This window comes from Schistocerca piceifrons, chromosome 3, assembly GCF_021461385.2.
Source record: "Schistocerca piceifrons isolate TAMUIC-IGC-003096 chromosome 3, iqSchPice1.1, whole genome shotgun sequence".
Classification (NCBI taxonomy): domain Eukaryota; kingdom Metazoa; phylum Arthropoda; class Insecta; order Orthoptera; family Acrididae; genus Schistocerca; species Schistocerca piceifrons.
In genome coordinates, this window is record NC_060140.1 from 143,323,774 (window position 1) to 143,341,478 (window position 17,705).

Genomic DNA, 17,705 nt, shown 5'->3' on the forward strand with positions numbered 1-17,705 from the left:
GAGTTGCAGTATCTTGGTCACGTCATAAACAGTCAAGGTGTGCATCCTCTTCAGTCACCTTTGTTAGCCATACGTGACCTGCCAGTTACTCACAATGTCACAGAATTGCAGTCAGTCTTAGGGAAATTGAACTATTATGTTAAGTTCATACCAAATGCTGCACAAATCACAGCTCCATTGCATCGCTTGAGTTGCAAGAATGTCTCCTTTGGACAGAGGAGTGCCAAGAAGCTTTTCAAGAACTTGGAAATATATTGCTCAGTGATCAACGCCTGGTTCACTTTCATCCTTAGAAACCATTTGTGTTGCAAGTTGACACTTCTTGTTATGGAAACAGTGCAGTGCTTTTGCACAGAATTGATGATAATGACAGGCCTATTGCTTTCGCATTTAAAGTGTGGCCCAAAGCTGATGTAACTATTCACAAATACAGAAAGAGGCTGTGATTACTGTGTATGGTGTCACCAAATTCCACGACTGTCTGTAATGGCAGAAAATACTACTTAGTAATGGACCACAAGCTATTGCGTTGTTTCATCCAATTAAGTCAGTTCCTGTATGAACTGCCCAAAAATTGCAAAGATGGGCTCTGTTGTTGTTTCAACACCAGTTCAAGGTTGCGTATTGTCCAACAGCTCAACATGGTAATGCGGACACACTTTCATGTCTTCTGATTAGCCCTGATACGGACTTTGACACTTCTGATGCATCTTCTTGTCACATCGATGCTCACAATTCTGAATTGCTTCAATCCTCAACTCTGAACAATAGGAAAATTGCACAGGTAAGGAAGCAGATTCAGATTTGGACATTTTGATAAAATACATTCACTCATCTAGGCCTCGCTCATTGCATATCATAAAGGACTCTGTAGTGCACAGATACTTTGCACATTGGCATAGCCTCACTATACGTCAAGGTGGGATTCTTGTTTAAAATGACAGTGGACCGTCACATGTGTTGATTCCTAAAGTTTTGCAAAAAGACATGTCGCAGTTACTTCACCAAGGACACGGGGGGATTGTTTGTACAAAACAGTTAGCGCATCGACACTGTACGTGGCAGGGTATGGACACCCAAATAGAACAGATGATGTCACAGTGTCATGCATGTGCAGAAACACTTGCCATTTGTCCCTTTCCACACATGAAACAAAACATCAATATGTCTTGTTTTACACAATAACCTAACAAATGATACCAAACTGATGGTGATAGCATGTAAGGGAAACATAACAGAAGTAAGAGCCTTAGTCTATAGTAAAAATATAAGTACAATCCATTTTTATTTAATATATACATATTAAATTACAAAATGTCTTACAGTATTTACAATTATTTGCACTGTCAAAGTCTTATTGATACAGCTCAACAGCACTTCATTCAGTATGGTGATAAATTCCTATGGTGCAGTCATTTCAGCATGATTAACCTGCTCAAGCTCTCTCTCTCTCTCTCTCTCTCTCTCTCTCTCTCTCTCTAACACACACACACACACACACACACACACACACACACACACACACACACACACACACAGAGAGAGAGAGAGAGAGAGAGAGAGAGAGAGAGACATTTTCATAAAACTTCAACAGCAAAGACATGCAGGGTTTTACACTGTTGAAGTATTAACATTCCATACTATATAATTTCATGCTAAATTCATCAGTAAAAAGAGCTTCTCCAAGACGATCTTTTATAATACAAAGGTACTGGAACAAGTACTATGTAGGATGACAGCTGCACTCTTGGTTCTAATAGTAGCACATTTCAAATTTTCACAGACTTCTGAAATTTGTCACACATGGCACCATTGATCCTACAAAGATGTGGCATTATGTTTCACTATTCAATGTCTACGACCCGCTTCCTTTTTCCTCTTCAGAAGATTAAGTTCACCCTGTTGCATAGCTGCACTTCCAAAAATTTCCTTAACCTTCTCTTTGCGTTCCAGGTCACTGCAAACAAACATTTTTCATTGAAAAGCAACTTTTATTAGAAATCTGTTCAAATAATTAATCAATACACTGCACAGAATCTGTATGGTAAATAATCAGAAAAGCAATCTAGTAAGTGTTCACAACAGAGGCAGCAAGACTGCAACAGGAAGATTACAGCTGTCCATAACACTCAATTATCATCATCATAGCTCACTTACAAAGATGATTGAGCTGCAAAGTTTCTCTCACATAATATGATCAGCATTTGCTAACATACTACAGCAAGTGCCTGAAAACACACAAAAATGTAAAGTGATGGCCACATGTAGACAAAATATGTATGTATTGTACCATTTGCTACAGCATTAGCGGCAAATTACCACGCTGTGATATCGCTTAACGTTATTACATCGGAAAACAAACATCAGAGTCAAAGAGGGAAATGCGAACACTAAACAGTGATTTACTGGGAGGATTCTAGGAAGGCATGGCTGCTCAATAAGTACATAACTTACTGGGTGCAAATGAGATGCCCACATGATACATCAACAAGTAGTACTCACCTGTCTGGCATCTATATCAAAATGGATTGACAGAAGAAGGCACAAAAGTTTAATCTAAAATATCAGGATTTGTGACAGCTTTATTTGGTAGATACATACGTATTGCAGGGCAGATAGTATGCTGCAACAGATGCTGGACAAGGAATGTATCATACTGTGTGTTAAGGATTGATCTAAATATTTTGAGTATCCACATTTTAAGAAATTCTGAAAGCACATTCCTTGCACCTCACATAAGCTATTGTAATAAAATTACAAAAATTGTGACATGTGGTACCATACAACAGTTACACACCTACGATAATTATGAACAGACTGAGAAGTGGAGAGTAATTACGGTATGAGGTACCCAATGCCTTACATCAAGTGCTTACAGTGTATGAATTAAGATGTAGGTGTCACACTTTCTAACACTACAGTCAGTGTAGAAAACCCAGTACATGTGGGGAAAAAAAAAGACAAAATTTTCGTTTATTATCGCATAAGGAGGGGTAATAAAAAAAACATCAATAACAGAAGGTAATTCTTAATGTTTTGATCTTTGCAACTTTATTTCAAAAGCTCAGAGAAAAATTTATTTATTATTTACTTAATTTCATAAATGTTTTTTTAAGTAAATGTGCATAAATGTAAGATAATGCTTATCACAAAAAGAAAAAAAACCCGTTTCTGATTACATGTTTAGTAGCAAACCTTTTGAGCACCTTAAATCAAGTAGATACCTAGCAGTACTACTAAGAAGCAATACAAAATGGGACAATCACATATCAAGAAAAGAGAAAGTGAATGGTAGGCTTGGATTTCTTGGAAGACCTGTGGAAAAATACAATGCATCTGTAGAAATAACCACATACATGATGCTAGTGTGACCAATTCTAGAGGACTGTCACAGTGTTTGGGAGTTTTTATCAAATAGACTTAACAGATGTCAAATGAATTCAGACATGCAACTAGGATATTAACAGTTTGGCAAAGACTATATGAAAGTGTAACAAAATTGCTCAGGGCACTAAAATAGGACTGCTTGGTAGAAAGACGATGCAGTTCTCGAAACACCCTGGCAGGTAAATCTAGAGAACTTGTATTTGAAGTAGATGTGTGATCATTTGTTGCCACCATGTCTTGCATAGGGATTATAAGAATAAGATTAGAGAGATTAGGGCATGCACAGAAGTACATATGTAGTCATGTTTCCCTCACTGAATATGCGAGACAGCACCTCCTGAAATGTAAATTACATGGTCGGTATTTTCTTGATACAGAAATGTTGAAAATCAAGGAAAATCCAGTTTTCAAATCCAGTTAAAATGAATGATGCAATGGCAAAAGACACTACTGCAACCCTAACACCACACCTCCACCTGATCCTCCAGCCAACCAAAGAAGTGAAAAACACCTTCATCAAAGCCAAAAACATCACACAAAGTACAATAATGTAGATCTGATGGATCAAGTGAATGTTCTGGAGATTGTGGAGCACACAGGGCAATGCCATTAAACAAGCCTACAACTTTAAAAGTACATTGCATTGAGTGAAGAAAACATTGTCTTCCACGAGCTGTCAAAAACTGCTGCTGTTGTTGATACTAACAATTAATTATCATTTAAACACTGTGCTTTATTATGAGTACCTAGAATGGTAATGAACGAACATAATATGTAAAATTAACAGAAATGTCCCTACTCTGCAAAAATCTGTGACTTCCCCAAATATTTTAAGTAGGTGTTTTTATAATCTTTTTCTTTCCTACCATATCAAAGTGTACACTGACAGTTGTGAAAGAATGCTTACTCATGTGCCTTCAGAATCATCACCTATTAACAATAACAATGTCACCATTATTATGCTACATTATTCATTTTATTTTTAATTTCCAACCCGAAGACAGCTTTAACAGTACCATTGCTGCAAAATACAGAACACCCCCTCAGCAAATCATAGGAGTACTTTTTATGTCTTATATAGTGATTGTGCAAGATGTAATTAAGTTAAAACAAATTTTTATTAATAGCAACAAATTACACAAAGAAAGGTCTTTGAAGAGGACTTTGTAAGATGTCAGGTTATCTACTTCATAGAGCACTCTTGCTGCTTGCTCGACTTAAGCCACATTATTAAAAAAGTTAATTCTGCAGAATAACAGGGATTGAAAGAATACCTAACCAGATAACATTATTTTATTTGCAGGTTAACACAAGAAGAGTACAAAACATGCCAAATGATGCTTTGTAATCAGCTTGTGTGTGTACTGATTCCACTTTAGCTTGTAATCCACCTGAAAAAAGATAACATTAGAGTCTGGTGTGATACTGGTAATTATATGGACCACACAGAAAGACAACAATTGACAGTGACAGCAGGCTACATCAACCATGCACTGTTTTTGAAGGAACTGTCCCAGCAACAATGTAAATGGTTTGCAGAAACAGCACAAAATCTAAATGGTGATGGTTAGTTGAGGACCTGAACTGCATTTCCCCTGAAAATGTGTCCAGTGCCTCAAACAATGTGGCACCTTATTCAGTGGGGCCTCCCTTCCCTCTCATGTCCTCTTTGTTTAGATTTTGAATGGCAAGCTTCCCCCAACTATTTCCTGCTCCTGAAAAACGAACCTATCATTCTAAAGGCGAAGAGAATGCTATGAGTTATGCCTCCTTAAATGTAATATGAGATTTGGAAAATTACATAAATTATTTTTGTTAACAAAAAGACTTGCTGCACAGTCTTTCATTTGTTGGGTTAAAATATCCCGTTATTATTTTGCATTCAATACTGCATAGCTTTGGTTATGCAACAATTTTAAAGTGATTGCCTGAAAGACACATCAAGTGTGACACAGAGAAAACATAAAACACAATACAGCCATTCACTGATTAGTTGAAAGAATAAAAAGAGGACTAACATGCTACAAGTCAAGTAATGTGGTAAAATGTTTTATTCTATGATGATGAGGATGATGTCCTTCATTATACACCAAAATTTTTCTTTATTTTATTTATATTTTGTTTAATTTTGTTGAATGTTAGGCCAGCCCTGTATGTAATGTCATAAATGCTCGGCTCTATCCGAAGTATGTCCTAATAGTGGGCTATACTATGGTAAGTCAACTTTTTCTTCTTTCAACCAAATATAAATACAAAAACAACAAAATATTAATTTTAACACAGTCAACATTACATAGCAGTGAATGCAAAATAAAGGGATATATTATCCAACCAATAGCAGTTAGTCTGGCAAAGTACTGTCATTCAGAAAATTTGTTGGCCCTTAATTAATATGGTTAGTTGTTCATCATTACAGTTTTGGAACAGTTCTTTAATATCTTTGGAAGGCCATTTATGCAGACCAAGTAGTGAATATTGCAGATCGCAATGTTCACCTCATTCTGACTTAAAGTCAATTTTGAAGGCAAAACACTAACCACAGAAGGGAATTATATTGATGTCATAAGATTATAGTTTCCCAAATAGAATCTTATGACCAAGACCATCATAAAATTCTGATAGTCATTAATTATGATTCTGTTATCTGCATATTCTTTTATTGTCAAAATCCAATTTTATCATCAATATTTCATTACCATTAATTATTTCTCTTGCATTCAAATCACTGAAAGGGATTGAATTAAAAACCAAGTCTATAACTGTTGCTGTAGTAGTACAGTGCTATTCCACTTCTTACTGTGGCAAAAACACAAAGATGAATCATAACCATTCCATCTCTGCTATCTGACAAAGAAGTAGCATCAAAGCCCCCAAAAACAACAAATCTGTCCCCCAACTCTGCAATAATGCATTTCTTTCTCCAGGCATGCCCACCAGTCTACTGGTACATCTAACAAATTGTAAGTTGTTTTACCCACGCAGGGTATTCCAGGAGGTTTAGTAAATATTTTAAGGAGTGGTAGTAGAGTTTTATTCAAACATTCTATATAACAGGTGTCAAATTTTTACTGGTTAGAGAGACACAGCAAGTTACAGATACAGATTTTCAATTCATGTGTTGGTACTCCAGTTGCTATGGGTTAATTTCTGAATCAATATTTTTGTTTTGAAGTTAAAGCTGTGAAGTAGTGCTTGTGTATACTTAACTGAGCTTTTCAGTTGTGATTATGATTTGTTGGACAACTCTACATTACTGTTTAAAAAGCGCTGGCAGGTCGATAGACACACAAACAAACACAAACATACACACAAAATTCAAGCTTTCGCAACAAACTGTTGCCTCATCAGGAAAGAGAGAAGGAGAGGGAAAGACGAAAGGATGTGGGTTTTAAGGGAGAGGGTAAGGAGTCATTCCAATCCCGGGAGCGGAAAGACTTACCTTAGGGGGAAAAAAGGACGGGTATACACTCGCACACACACATATCCATCCACACATATACAGACACAAGCAGACATATTTAAAGATAAAGAGTTTGGGCAGAGATGTCAGTCGAGGCAGAAGTGCAGAGGCAAAGATGTTGTTGAATGACAGGTGAGGTATGAGTGGCGGCAACTTGAAATTAGCGGAGATTGAGGCCTGGTGGATAAAGGGAAGAGAGGATATACTGAAGAGCAAGTTCCCATCTCCGGAGTTCGGATACGTTGGTGTTAGTGGGAAGTATCCAGATAACCCGGACGGTGTAACACTGTGCCAAGATGTGCTGGCCGTGCACCAAGGCATGTTTAGCCACAGGGTGATCCTCATTACCAACAAACACTTCTGAAAAACCTTAATCCTACACCCAACATCACCACTGCTGAAGCCCAGGCTATCCGTGATCTGAAGGCTGACCGATCCATCGTCATTCTTCCGGCGGACAAGGGTTCCACGACCGTGGTACTTGATCGTCGGGAGTATGTGGCTGAGGGACTGCGTCAGCTTTCAGACAACACCACATACAAAGTTTGCCAAGGTAACCCCATTCCCGATGTCCAGGCGAAGCTTCAAGGAATCCTCAGAACCTTAGGCCCCCTGCAAAACCTTTCACCTGACTCCATCAACCTCCTGACCCCACCGACACCCCGCACCCCTACCTTCTACCTTCTTCCTAAAATCCACAAACCCAATCATCCCGGCTGCCCCATTGTAGCTGGTTACCAAGCCCCCACAGAACGTATCTCTGCCTACGTAGATCAACACCTTCAACCCATTACATGCAGTCTCCCATCTTTCATCAAAGACACCAACCACTTCCTTGAACGCCTGGAATCCTTACCCAATCTGTTACCCCCGGAAACCATCCTTGTAACCATTGATGCCACTTCCTTATACACAAATATTCCGCACGTCCAGGGCCTCGCTGCGATGGAGCATTTCCTTTCACGCCGATCACCTGCCACCCTACCTAAAACCTCTTACCTCATTACCTTAGCCAGCTTCATCCTGACCCACAACTTCTTCACTTTTGAAGGCCAGACATACCAACAATTAAAGGGAACAGCCATGGGTACCAGGATGGCCCCCTCGTACGCCAACCTATTCATGGGTCGCTTAGAGGAAGCCTTCTTGGTTACCCAGGCCTGCCAACCCAAAGTTTGGTACAGATTTATTGATGACATCTTCATGATCTGGACTCACAGTGAAGAAGAACTCCAGAATTACCTCTCCAACCTCAACTCCTTTGGTTCCATCAGATTCACCTGGTCCTACTCCAAATCCCATGCCACTCTCCTTGACGTTGACCTCCACCTGTCCAATGGCCAACTTCACACGTCCGTCCACATCAAACCCACCAACAAGCAACAGTACCTCCATTATGACAGCTGCCACCCATTCCACATCAAACGGTCCCTTCCCTACAGCCTAGGTCTTCGTGGCAAACGAATCTGTTCCAGTCCGGAATCCCTGAACCATTACACCAACAACCTGACAACAGCTTTCGCATCCCGCAACTACCCTCCCGACCTGGTACAGAAGCAAATAACCAGAGCCACTTCCTCATCCTCTCAAACCCAGAACCTCCCACAGAAGAACCACAAAAGTGCCCCACTTGTGACAGGATACTTTCCGGGACTGGATCAGATTCTGAATGTGGCTCTCCAGCAGGGATACGACTTCCTCAAATCCTGCCCTGAAATGAGATCCATCCTTCATGAAATCCTCCCCACTCCACCAAGAGTGTCTTTCCGCCGTCCACCTAACCTTCGTAACCTCTTAGTTCATCCCTATGAAATCCCCAAACCACCTTCCCTACCCTCTGGCTCCTACCCTTGTAACCGCCCTCGGTGTAAAACCTGTCCCATGCACCCTCCCACCACCACCTACTCCAGTCCTGTAACTCGGAAGGTGTACACGATCAAAGGCAGAGCCACGTGTGAAAGCACCCACGTGATCTACCAACTGACCTGCCTACACTGTGACGCATTCTATGTGGGAATGACCAGCAACAAACTGTCCATTCGCATGAATGGACACAGGCAGACAGTGTTTGTTGGTAATGAGGATCACCCTGTCGCTAAACATGCCTTGGTGCACGGCCAGCACATCTTGGCACAGTGTTACACCGTCCGGGTTATCTGGATACTTCCCACTAACACCAACGTATCCGAACTCCGGAGATGGGAACTTGCTCTTCAGTATATCCTCTCTTCCCATTATCCACCAGGCCTCAATCTCCGCTAATTTCAAGTTGCCGCCACTCATACCTCACCTGTCATTCAACATCATCTTTGCCTCTGCACTTCTGTCTCGACTGACATCTCTGCCCAAACTCTTTGTCTTTAAATATGTCTGCTTGTGTCTGTATATGTGTGGATGGATATGTGTGTGTGTGCGAGTGTATACCCGTCCTTTTTTCCCCCTAAGGTAAGTCTTTCCGCTCCCGGGATTGGAATGACTCCTTACCCTCTCCCTTAAAACCCACATCCTTTCGTCTTTCCCTCTCCTTCTCTCTTTCCTGATGAGGCAACAGTTTGTTGCGAAAGCTTGAATTTTGTGTGTATGTTTGTGTGTCTATCGACCTGCCAGCGCTTTCGTTCGGTAAGTCACCTCATCTTTGTTTTTATATATAATTTTTCCCACGTGGAATGTTTCCCTCTATTATATTTACTGTTTAAAAATATTTACAAATTCTGAGTATGCCAGTATACTGCAGCTGCAGCCGCTTGTAGAGAATATGGTAGAGCCTTCCCTAACCACATTTACATTATGTTGATGTTTAAGTTTGTAGTGTTTCTGTTTTGCATTTTGGTATTCCTGTTCCTAAGGGTTTATTTATCAATTTTCATTTTTTATTTGTGGTTCACTGTTGCTATTTGAGTTTACATATTGTGATCTGGAGATAGCGAGTGGGGCTGTGGACACTAGAATATGGGGTGCAAAGTGGAGAAATCATGACATTTCCAACAGCAGAGAAGAAACATTTGCACTGGGTATGGAGATAATGCCATTGGACTGAGCATAGTGAGATAATGGTTTTCTTGTTTTAAGGAGGATCATACTGACATTAGTGACTCTCAATGGTCAGGGAGATCTCTGAGATTTGACGAAGATCGTTTAAACATATTAATCCACAATGATCCACATCAGTGTACTCAGAATTGGCAAATATAAATGAACTGTGATAATTCCATCATTGTTACTTGCAATGAGGGAGGTTTAAAAACCAGGTGTATGGTTACCACATGCTCAAAATCAAAATCACAAAAATCTGTGCATCTCTGCTTGCTTGTGGTCAATTGGCTCACGAACAACACCTACCATTCCTATCCTCTATCATTACTGGTGACAAGAAATGGTGTATTTATGTTAGCGTGAGGTAAAGAAGAGAATGGTTGAGTTCCAACAAAGCACAAATTCCCCGTATAAAGATTTGATCACATCCAAAAAGATAAGGTTATGCACCTACCGGAACAGTGACAGAGTGGCGTGTCCAAGAACAACAACCAAGAAGATAGTGTGAAGTGACGCTTTTCAACAATATCGCCTACCTGCACTCTGCTAGACTGACAAAAAACACTACACAGGTGTTGGGTTGGAAAATCATTCCATAAAGATGTTATTCACCAGATCTTGTGCCCTCAGATTTTCACCTTTTCTGCTCTTGATTTGACAACCTTCAAGGAACTTCCCTTCCAGATAAAAATGCATTCCAAAAGTGGCTTGATGAGTTCTTTGCCCCAAAAGCACGCGAGTTCTACAGTGCGGAATCGAAAAGTTACCCCAGTGTTGGCAGACTGTTGCAAATAGTGAAGGAGAATATATTACTGATCACTAAATTCTCTGTTACGGATGCACAAAAGCATTTACCAACAATGAAAAGAAACTACTGCATGAACACAACTGTCAGACAACATGTGAGGGACCCAGTGGAGGAATGGAAAGTGCCTAGCTGTGAATATCTTTAGCAATCTCAAGAACAACATGTGATTTGCTATGCTAAATTCATTGGTGATGTTGATTCCAGTTCATTGAAATCAGTTACTGGCAGCAGGCCCTATAATGACCTAACACAACAAACATTAAAATGCGTCTGTCATGTACAGTAACATCTGGTAGAAGTTCTCTACTGAAAAAACTGAAGATGGCAAGACTATTAGAGGTCATTTGACAGATAAAACAATCAATCAGCTAAATGAATACTACGACAAAGCCATTAGAAAGAATACAAATAACCTGGATGGACCAAGTAAAGCAGTATTGGCAATGTTTTTCCACAAGACATCAAGTGATGAGAAGCCACTATACAACTTGTGTTCAATTCACAGGTGTACATACCACAAAGCCGAGGCAGTAGGAACTGAACATACCCATAGAAACACCATCTGTCAAGCTGTTGGGGTAATAATAAAGCCACTAAGTAGAGATCTAGCACATCCTCATCTTCTGAATAAATGTCTCACTGGAATAACTCAAATCATAAATGAGTCTTCCAACAATGTTGCATGGACCAAGGTGCCCAAAAATGTATTTGTGGGCTTGAAACCACTGAAGATAGGGGTCACTTATGCTGTGATCACCTTAAATGATGAAAATGTAGGCAGAATAAAGGATCTGATACAATTTGGAATTGAGTCTGGCCACAATACAGAAGCAATCTTACAAGAACCGGAGATACAGTGAGTCTCCCAGGCAGAATTTATGGTCAAAACTGGAACAGAAGCAGCAAGATTCCTCAGATGAAGAAAGGGACTACATTTGGTGGATCCTCAAGAAGATAATAGATCACAAAGCTGAAAAGTTTTAGGCTGTCTCCTCACTCAATACTGGGTTTTCCTTTACTGCAACTTTGAAGTGCTATTTCTGAAAAACTACATTTTTGCAAATGTTTCCCACTATCTCTGAAACTACTTAAGCTCAGCAGCCAGAAATAGTGCCATGTGGTGCTAAGTTGCATTTGTGTGTGTGTGTGTGTGTGTGTGTGTTTGTGTGTGTGTGTGTGTGTGTGTTTTGTCTAGTTCCAATACAATGAGAATGATTAAAATGAACACACACACACACACACACACACACACACACACACACACACACATTTGCAGAAAATTGAAAACACGTTTTAGCAGCCCACTCCTCTAACTCTGCACTGTAAGTTGCAACTGCTGGCTTGCTGTTGCAACACTAGAGGCAGAACAGAAAACAGAAAAGTCGTCCACAAATAAGGAACACTGTACAGGACTCCTTACCGTAGACGTGATACTGTTTATGGCTATGGCAAAGAGGGTAATCCTTAAAAACACTCACCTGAGGAACACCATTCCCCTGCTCAAAACAATCTGACAGAGAGTCACCAACTCAGGTCCTAAGAAACCGCTGAGACAGGAAAGACCGTATGAAGATGGGGAAGTGGCCATGAAAGCCCCATTGATGGGTTGTGCGAGAATACAGTGTCTCCACATAGTATTGTGTGCCTTACTGATATGAAAAATATACCAATACAGTGATGGTTACACAGGAAAGACTACTGAATAGCCGCCTCGAGCAGAGTCAGGTTGTCAACAGTGGAACGAAATCTCCGGAATCCACACTAAGACTGGTTAAGGAGTTGCCTGGTCTCTAACAGCCAGACCAGACGATGGTTAACCATTAACTCCAGTGTCTTTCCTATGCAGTTCATTAAGGTGATACTCCTGTAACTAATGGGATAAGTGCGGTTCTTTCCTGGTTTTAGGAGAGGTATCAGAATTGCCTCCCTCTACAAGTTGGGGAAATTACCTGTCTGCCATATAAGATTAAAACATTTGACGAGGATTTCCTTTGACACTGCTGGCAAATGTCGAAGCATGCAGCGCTGGATTTGGTTGTGACCGGGTGCAGTGTCACGAGTCTCAGACAGGCTGATTCGATCTACCATATGGAGAAAGAAGAGCTGTAGGCCTCAGAACAGTCAGATCCGAAGTCAAACTTGCCCCTCTCTATATTTGCACGGTAGCGAAAAAATGCCAGATCCTGGCTTGCATCAACTGTATTTTGTGCAAAATGTTAGGCCAATGTCTGAGCGATGTCGCTAAGTGTCATTTGGAGACATCCATGTTGCAGCACAGCTGCTGTCAGTAAATGACTGTTTACTGGAAATCCTTTGGATGGCTTTCCATACTTTTGTAGAACAAGTGGAATGGCTGATGGAGTCCAAGAATGCTTGCCATGGCCATTTTTTGCTCCCCTTAATGGAGTATCGAGCCTTGGCTCTCGCGACTCGAAAGGCTGTGAGGTTGTCTGTTGTTGGGCGGCATTTAAACTGTTGAAGAGCCACATGCTTATCACAGATGGCTGAATGACATGCATCTCTCCATCAAGGTACAATTCACTTCCTCAGATGACCTAAAGACAGTGGAATGGATAGGTCAGTGGCATGAGGTATCACACGCGTGATGTGGTCCACGCATTCCTGGATGCTGGTGTGGTTTTCAAATACAGCCAAAGCCTGAAGAAAGCCTAATTAGCCCTGCTGATCATCCATTTTGGTGGCGTCCGTTCCAGCAATCCTCCAACCTGTAGGTGAATCCAGTGGGAAACGATTACTGGAAAGGTCTTCAGTCAGTCGCTTCCCACTGTGCTGAGTGTGCATGGGCTGGAGAGGGAAAAGAGAGGTCAGTGTTGGAGGATGACACAGTAGCAGCCGAGAAATGTGTGGGGCTGCCTGTGTTAAGGCTGCGTATTTCCTGAGACATCATGAGATTCTCCAACACTCGACCCCTGGGGCAAGTATAGTGTGAGCCCCATATTACGTTATGGGCATGGAAACCATCTGGTAGGATAAACGGGCAGGGGAGTTGTTCAATAATGCCCGCAAGAGCCTCAGAGTCTATTGCATCTTGCGGAGGTAAGTACAGGGAGCAGAGAGTGAGCGTCGAACTTACATGAACTGCAACGGCTACTGCTTTAAGGTCAGTAACTCAGGAGAGAGCAGAGGTATGGTGTGTGTTACTGACAAAGCAACACCTCCCTTGGCTCATTCCTCAGTCAGGTCACCCATACGGCGGAGGGTGTAGCCTTGTAGCACAGGGGCATCAGTAACCTCAAAGTGCATTTCCTATAAACACAAGCACAGGGATTTGGCCTGTGTCAGGAGTTTCAGTTCCTCCACGAGTCCTGAACCCATTCATGTTCCACTATAGTATGGGAGCCATTTATCATGGTCGTCTCTCCGCCAGGGAGGGCAGCCCACAATGGTTGGAGTATATACTTTACGGCAAGATGGTTGCCCCGGGAAGATTCGTCGTCCACTGGCTCTGAAGCAGAAGCAGAAGAGCCATCAAGTCGAATGACATCGACATGGTCTGATGGTCTATTGCCTGTTTATGCCTGTGACAGAAGCTTCCCATTTGCTTTCTTGGCCTGGGAGGGCTTTGTGGGAACTACCGCAACAGCAGCAGAGGCAGTGATGGATTTTTTACAATACTCTGCCTTTGCAGGTAATGTGAGCTCTGCAAAGGTGGTAACTGCAGCTTTCTATGATGTTCTCGGAGAGGCTATGGGCTCACAAATAACTGCAGCTTGGCAAGTACATTGACAAACACAAGTACTAGTGCTGACACCAGCAACCTCCATTTGTGTAGAACCAGTTGCTGCCTATATAGGCTTTTTAAGGGTGAAAGCAGAAGATGTAGAATGTGGGAGGCTGCATGGCCTTATAGATCTCTTGGTCTCTCCATATGAGACGCATTTCAAAGTCTTCATCTCCTGTACCTTCCGCTCTTCAAGGAAGACACTGCAATCCCTCCTTCAGACAGGGTGATCCTCAGAGCAATTTACACACTTTGGAGGGGAGGAGCAGCCAATGCCATCATGGGCAGCTTTGCCACATTTGCCACAAGTGGTGTGCCCAAAGTGCTGTCTGTCACTTAACAGCATATTGGGTTAGAGACAATACGACTGTACACTTATACGAAGAAAACTGCCTTGATATGCTCTGGGAGTTTCATGCTATTGAAGGTAAGGATGAAGGAGTCAGATTTTGTGAGATCCCCATCCAACCCTTTCAATATATTTTGCACATCAACAATCCCCTACTGAGCCCACTCAACCTTCAATTACTCCTTGGGAATGTCGACAGGATTTCTATAGGTCACAATGCCTTTGCTATAGTTCAAAGTGTTGTGGAGCTCTGTGCTGATGGCATATTCTCTGTGGTGTCACTGCCAGACACCACACTTGCTAGGTGGTAGCCTTTAAATCGGCCGCGGTCCGTCAGTATACGTCGGACCCGCGTGTCGCCACTGTCGGTGATTGCAGACCGAGCGCCACCCCACGGCAGGTCTAGAGAGACGTCCTGGCACTCGCCCCAGTTGTACAGCCAACGTTCATAGCAATGGTTCACTGACAAATACGCTCTCATTTGCTGAGACGATAGTTAGCATAGCCTTCAGCTACGTCATTTGCTACGACCTAGCAAGGCGCCATTACCAGTGTATATTGAAATGGAAAATATACCTCGCGCCAGCCTGCGTGAGCTTAAAAGCGTGCATTTCGGCCTCCTCTAGCAACACGGTGTTGGCTCTTCTGCCAACACTTCATTCTCCAAGGCATTTTAGCTTTTTGGAGGTGTGTTGCTTGTTGGGAACTAGCAGTTTCAACAAACAGCGTGCCATTACGCAGTCGTTTGACAGATTTCAATGAACCTGCAATGCCCTCCAAACATTTTTGAATATAAAAAGGCAAGAATCTTTTGAAATTGCCCTCTTTCCATTTAACAATAAAAAACACGTTCTAACTGGCAGCATGTGTTCTGTTATTATTCATGGGCAAAGTCCGTATAACCCCCGAGTCTGGAGGACTGGCTACACACTCTGGGAAACTACGATCACAACCACAGGTGGAAACACAAGTGGCCAAAGACACTGCTAGCTAGGGCATAACCACCTATGGTAAACTAACATACGCAAACAGCGACAAACGCCGGTAAGCCCCTGCATATCAGCAACACTGACTGGCAACTACCAGCTGCTATTAGAGCCAACCAACAGGCCACAGCAGGGACACCGATGAGATCGCCCACAGACGCACGAACAATCTGCCAACACTCCCTCACACTGTGCCTCCGGTATATGACCTATCGGACACAAGACAGATAACAAACCTAACTGTTGCAGGTTGCAGGACGCTGAACGAGGACTCTGTACCAGCACCCAGCGCCAGCCGCCGAGCAGCACAAATGCACAACGTCAAGGTATCGACATGCATGATACCCACTACTAACAAAGCCTATCCTTGCACAACCTATCGCAGGCAGCAAGACAACCGCTACTGCTCTTGCCGCCCGACCTAACTTTCGCAGAGGTTTTTTTCCCTTGGCTCTTGCTTTGGCACTTTTTTTCCTCTGCCCTTCAAACCGCTACCCTTCGTCAGATTTCGACCAATCTATCTCCAGATGAGCGCGTATTAATGGTTAATCCTAACCAGATGTACGCAAACATCGCAGTACCCACATCCTGCGACACCTCACTTTAGTGAATACTAACCCTTATGCAGAGATGGCAGTAGACCTTTTGTGTTGGCCATCATGCTGGTGTGGGCGTGGAGGGGCTCCACCTCTTTTTAAAATAACCTACCTGTGCCCCCCATTACACTGGGAGGTAAAAGAAGAAACTTCAAGGGTCCATCTCAGTCCCACGAGCAGCTAGGGAAATAAAAGTCCCCCTAGACGGAGCCTCGCACGCCTAGGCAGGTTCCCCAGAGGTTGCCTGCTAACAACTGTTCCACCTCAACAGCCATGCATCTCATCAGTGCGCAACACACCTTGAGATTGAGGTTTTTTTAAATAGGGGTTTATTCCATCCTCATGATCCAGGCAGTCAAGCCAAGATCATCATTCCATGAGACACATAATGTTCCATCGTTGTGCCACACGATGGTTACTGAAGCATGCCCACAGCTTACGGTGACAGGGGATTGGGGGCATTTACCAGTCCCCATCTCAGGAACCACGGAGTCGCCATGCCCATACCCAGCAAACGAATGCTGAGTCCCTGAGGGCCTTATTGACAGTGGTATTATGTGGGTATACAATGGTAGAGATACCCCACTCAAAGTTTGATCATTTTTTTAAGAAATCACATAAATTTTTAAAGGTCTTCATCTAAAAAAACTCATCTCACCCCAAATGTATAAGTATGACTGTATATCCTGGAAAAGTTTCATTTTATTACCTTGGATAGTTCCTGAGAAAACGGGACATAAATATGTTAAATTTAACATTATCAGGATATGTCATTGATACTCCCTTTAAGCATGTCATGAAGTAAATTGTGCTAGTTACAGAGCAAACACATTAAAAGAACAATTGCTGTCAAATAAAGGAAAAACTGAGTTTAGAATGACATCCTCATTGTTTTCAATAAACAACAGCTTACTGCACTGACAATTGTAGATTCCAATGTTTACATAAACTTTTATTGTTATTACTAAAAATTAAAAGTGGGGTGCATACCTCTTAAGTGTCTGTTTCAGCTTGACCTTTGTCAAGAATGCACGATCTCGCCGAATCTCTCTAACAGCTCCTTTCAGTTCACGGCGATATTTGTGCAGCAATTTTTCACGTTCCTGCTTCTCTGGTCCCATAGGTCGACGGCGCTTGCAATCAAACCTGTTAACGCCATTAAAAAAATTATTTGTTCAAAAGGACCACAAATAAAGCAATATGTTAAACAATGAGGAGGACAACTAAAATAAAATTTACATATGATAGTATTCCATCTGTGAATCTATACACAAAATATGAAAAAAAGGACGAGGAAGACACACATTAAAGGATTCTATCTGATATACAGATACATGAGAACCA

General features: G+C 42.0%; 1 protein-coding gene across 2 annotated transcripts in view; it reads right to left on the reverse strand.

Moving 5' to 3' along the window:
* Positions 1-1,255: 1,255 nt before the first annotated feature.
* LOC124787940 (nucleolar protein 14 homolog) overlaps positions 1,256-17,705 on the reverse strand; it is a 54,115-nt gene continuing 37,665 nt past the window's right edge. Inside the window, exons 14-16 of one of the 2 annotated variants that reach the window (XR_007016036.1) lie at positions 17,352-17,507; positions 1,510-1,957; positions 1,256-1,464 (exon numbers count right to left, since the gene is read on the reverse strand). Coding sequence is in view for 1 of the 2 variants with exons in the window: in XM_047254937.1 (XP_047110893.1) it covers positions 1,849-1,957; positions 17,352-17,507 (265 nt within the window). In the remaining variant the exon portion in view is untranslated. Of the gene's footprint in view, positions 1,958-17,351; positions 17,508-17,705 lie in introns of both variants that reach the window. The other variant, XM_047254937.1, reaches the window with a different exon arrangement.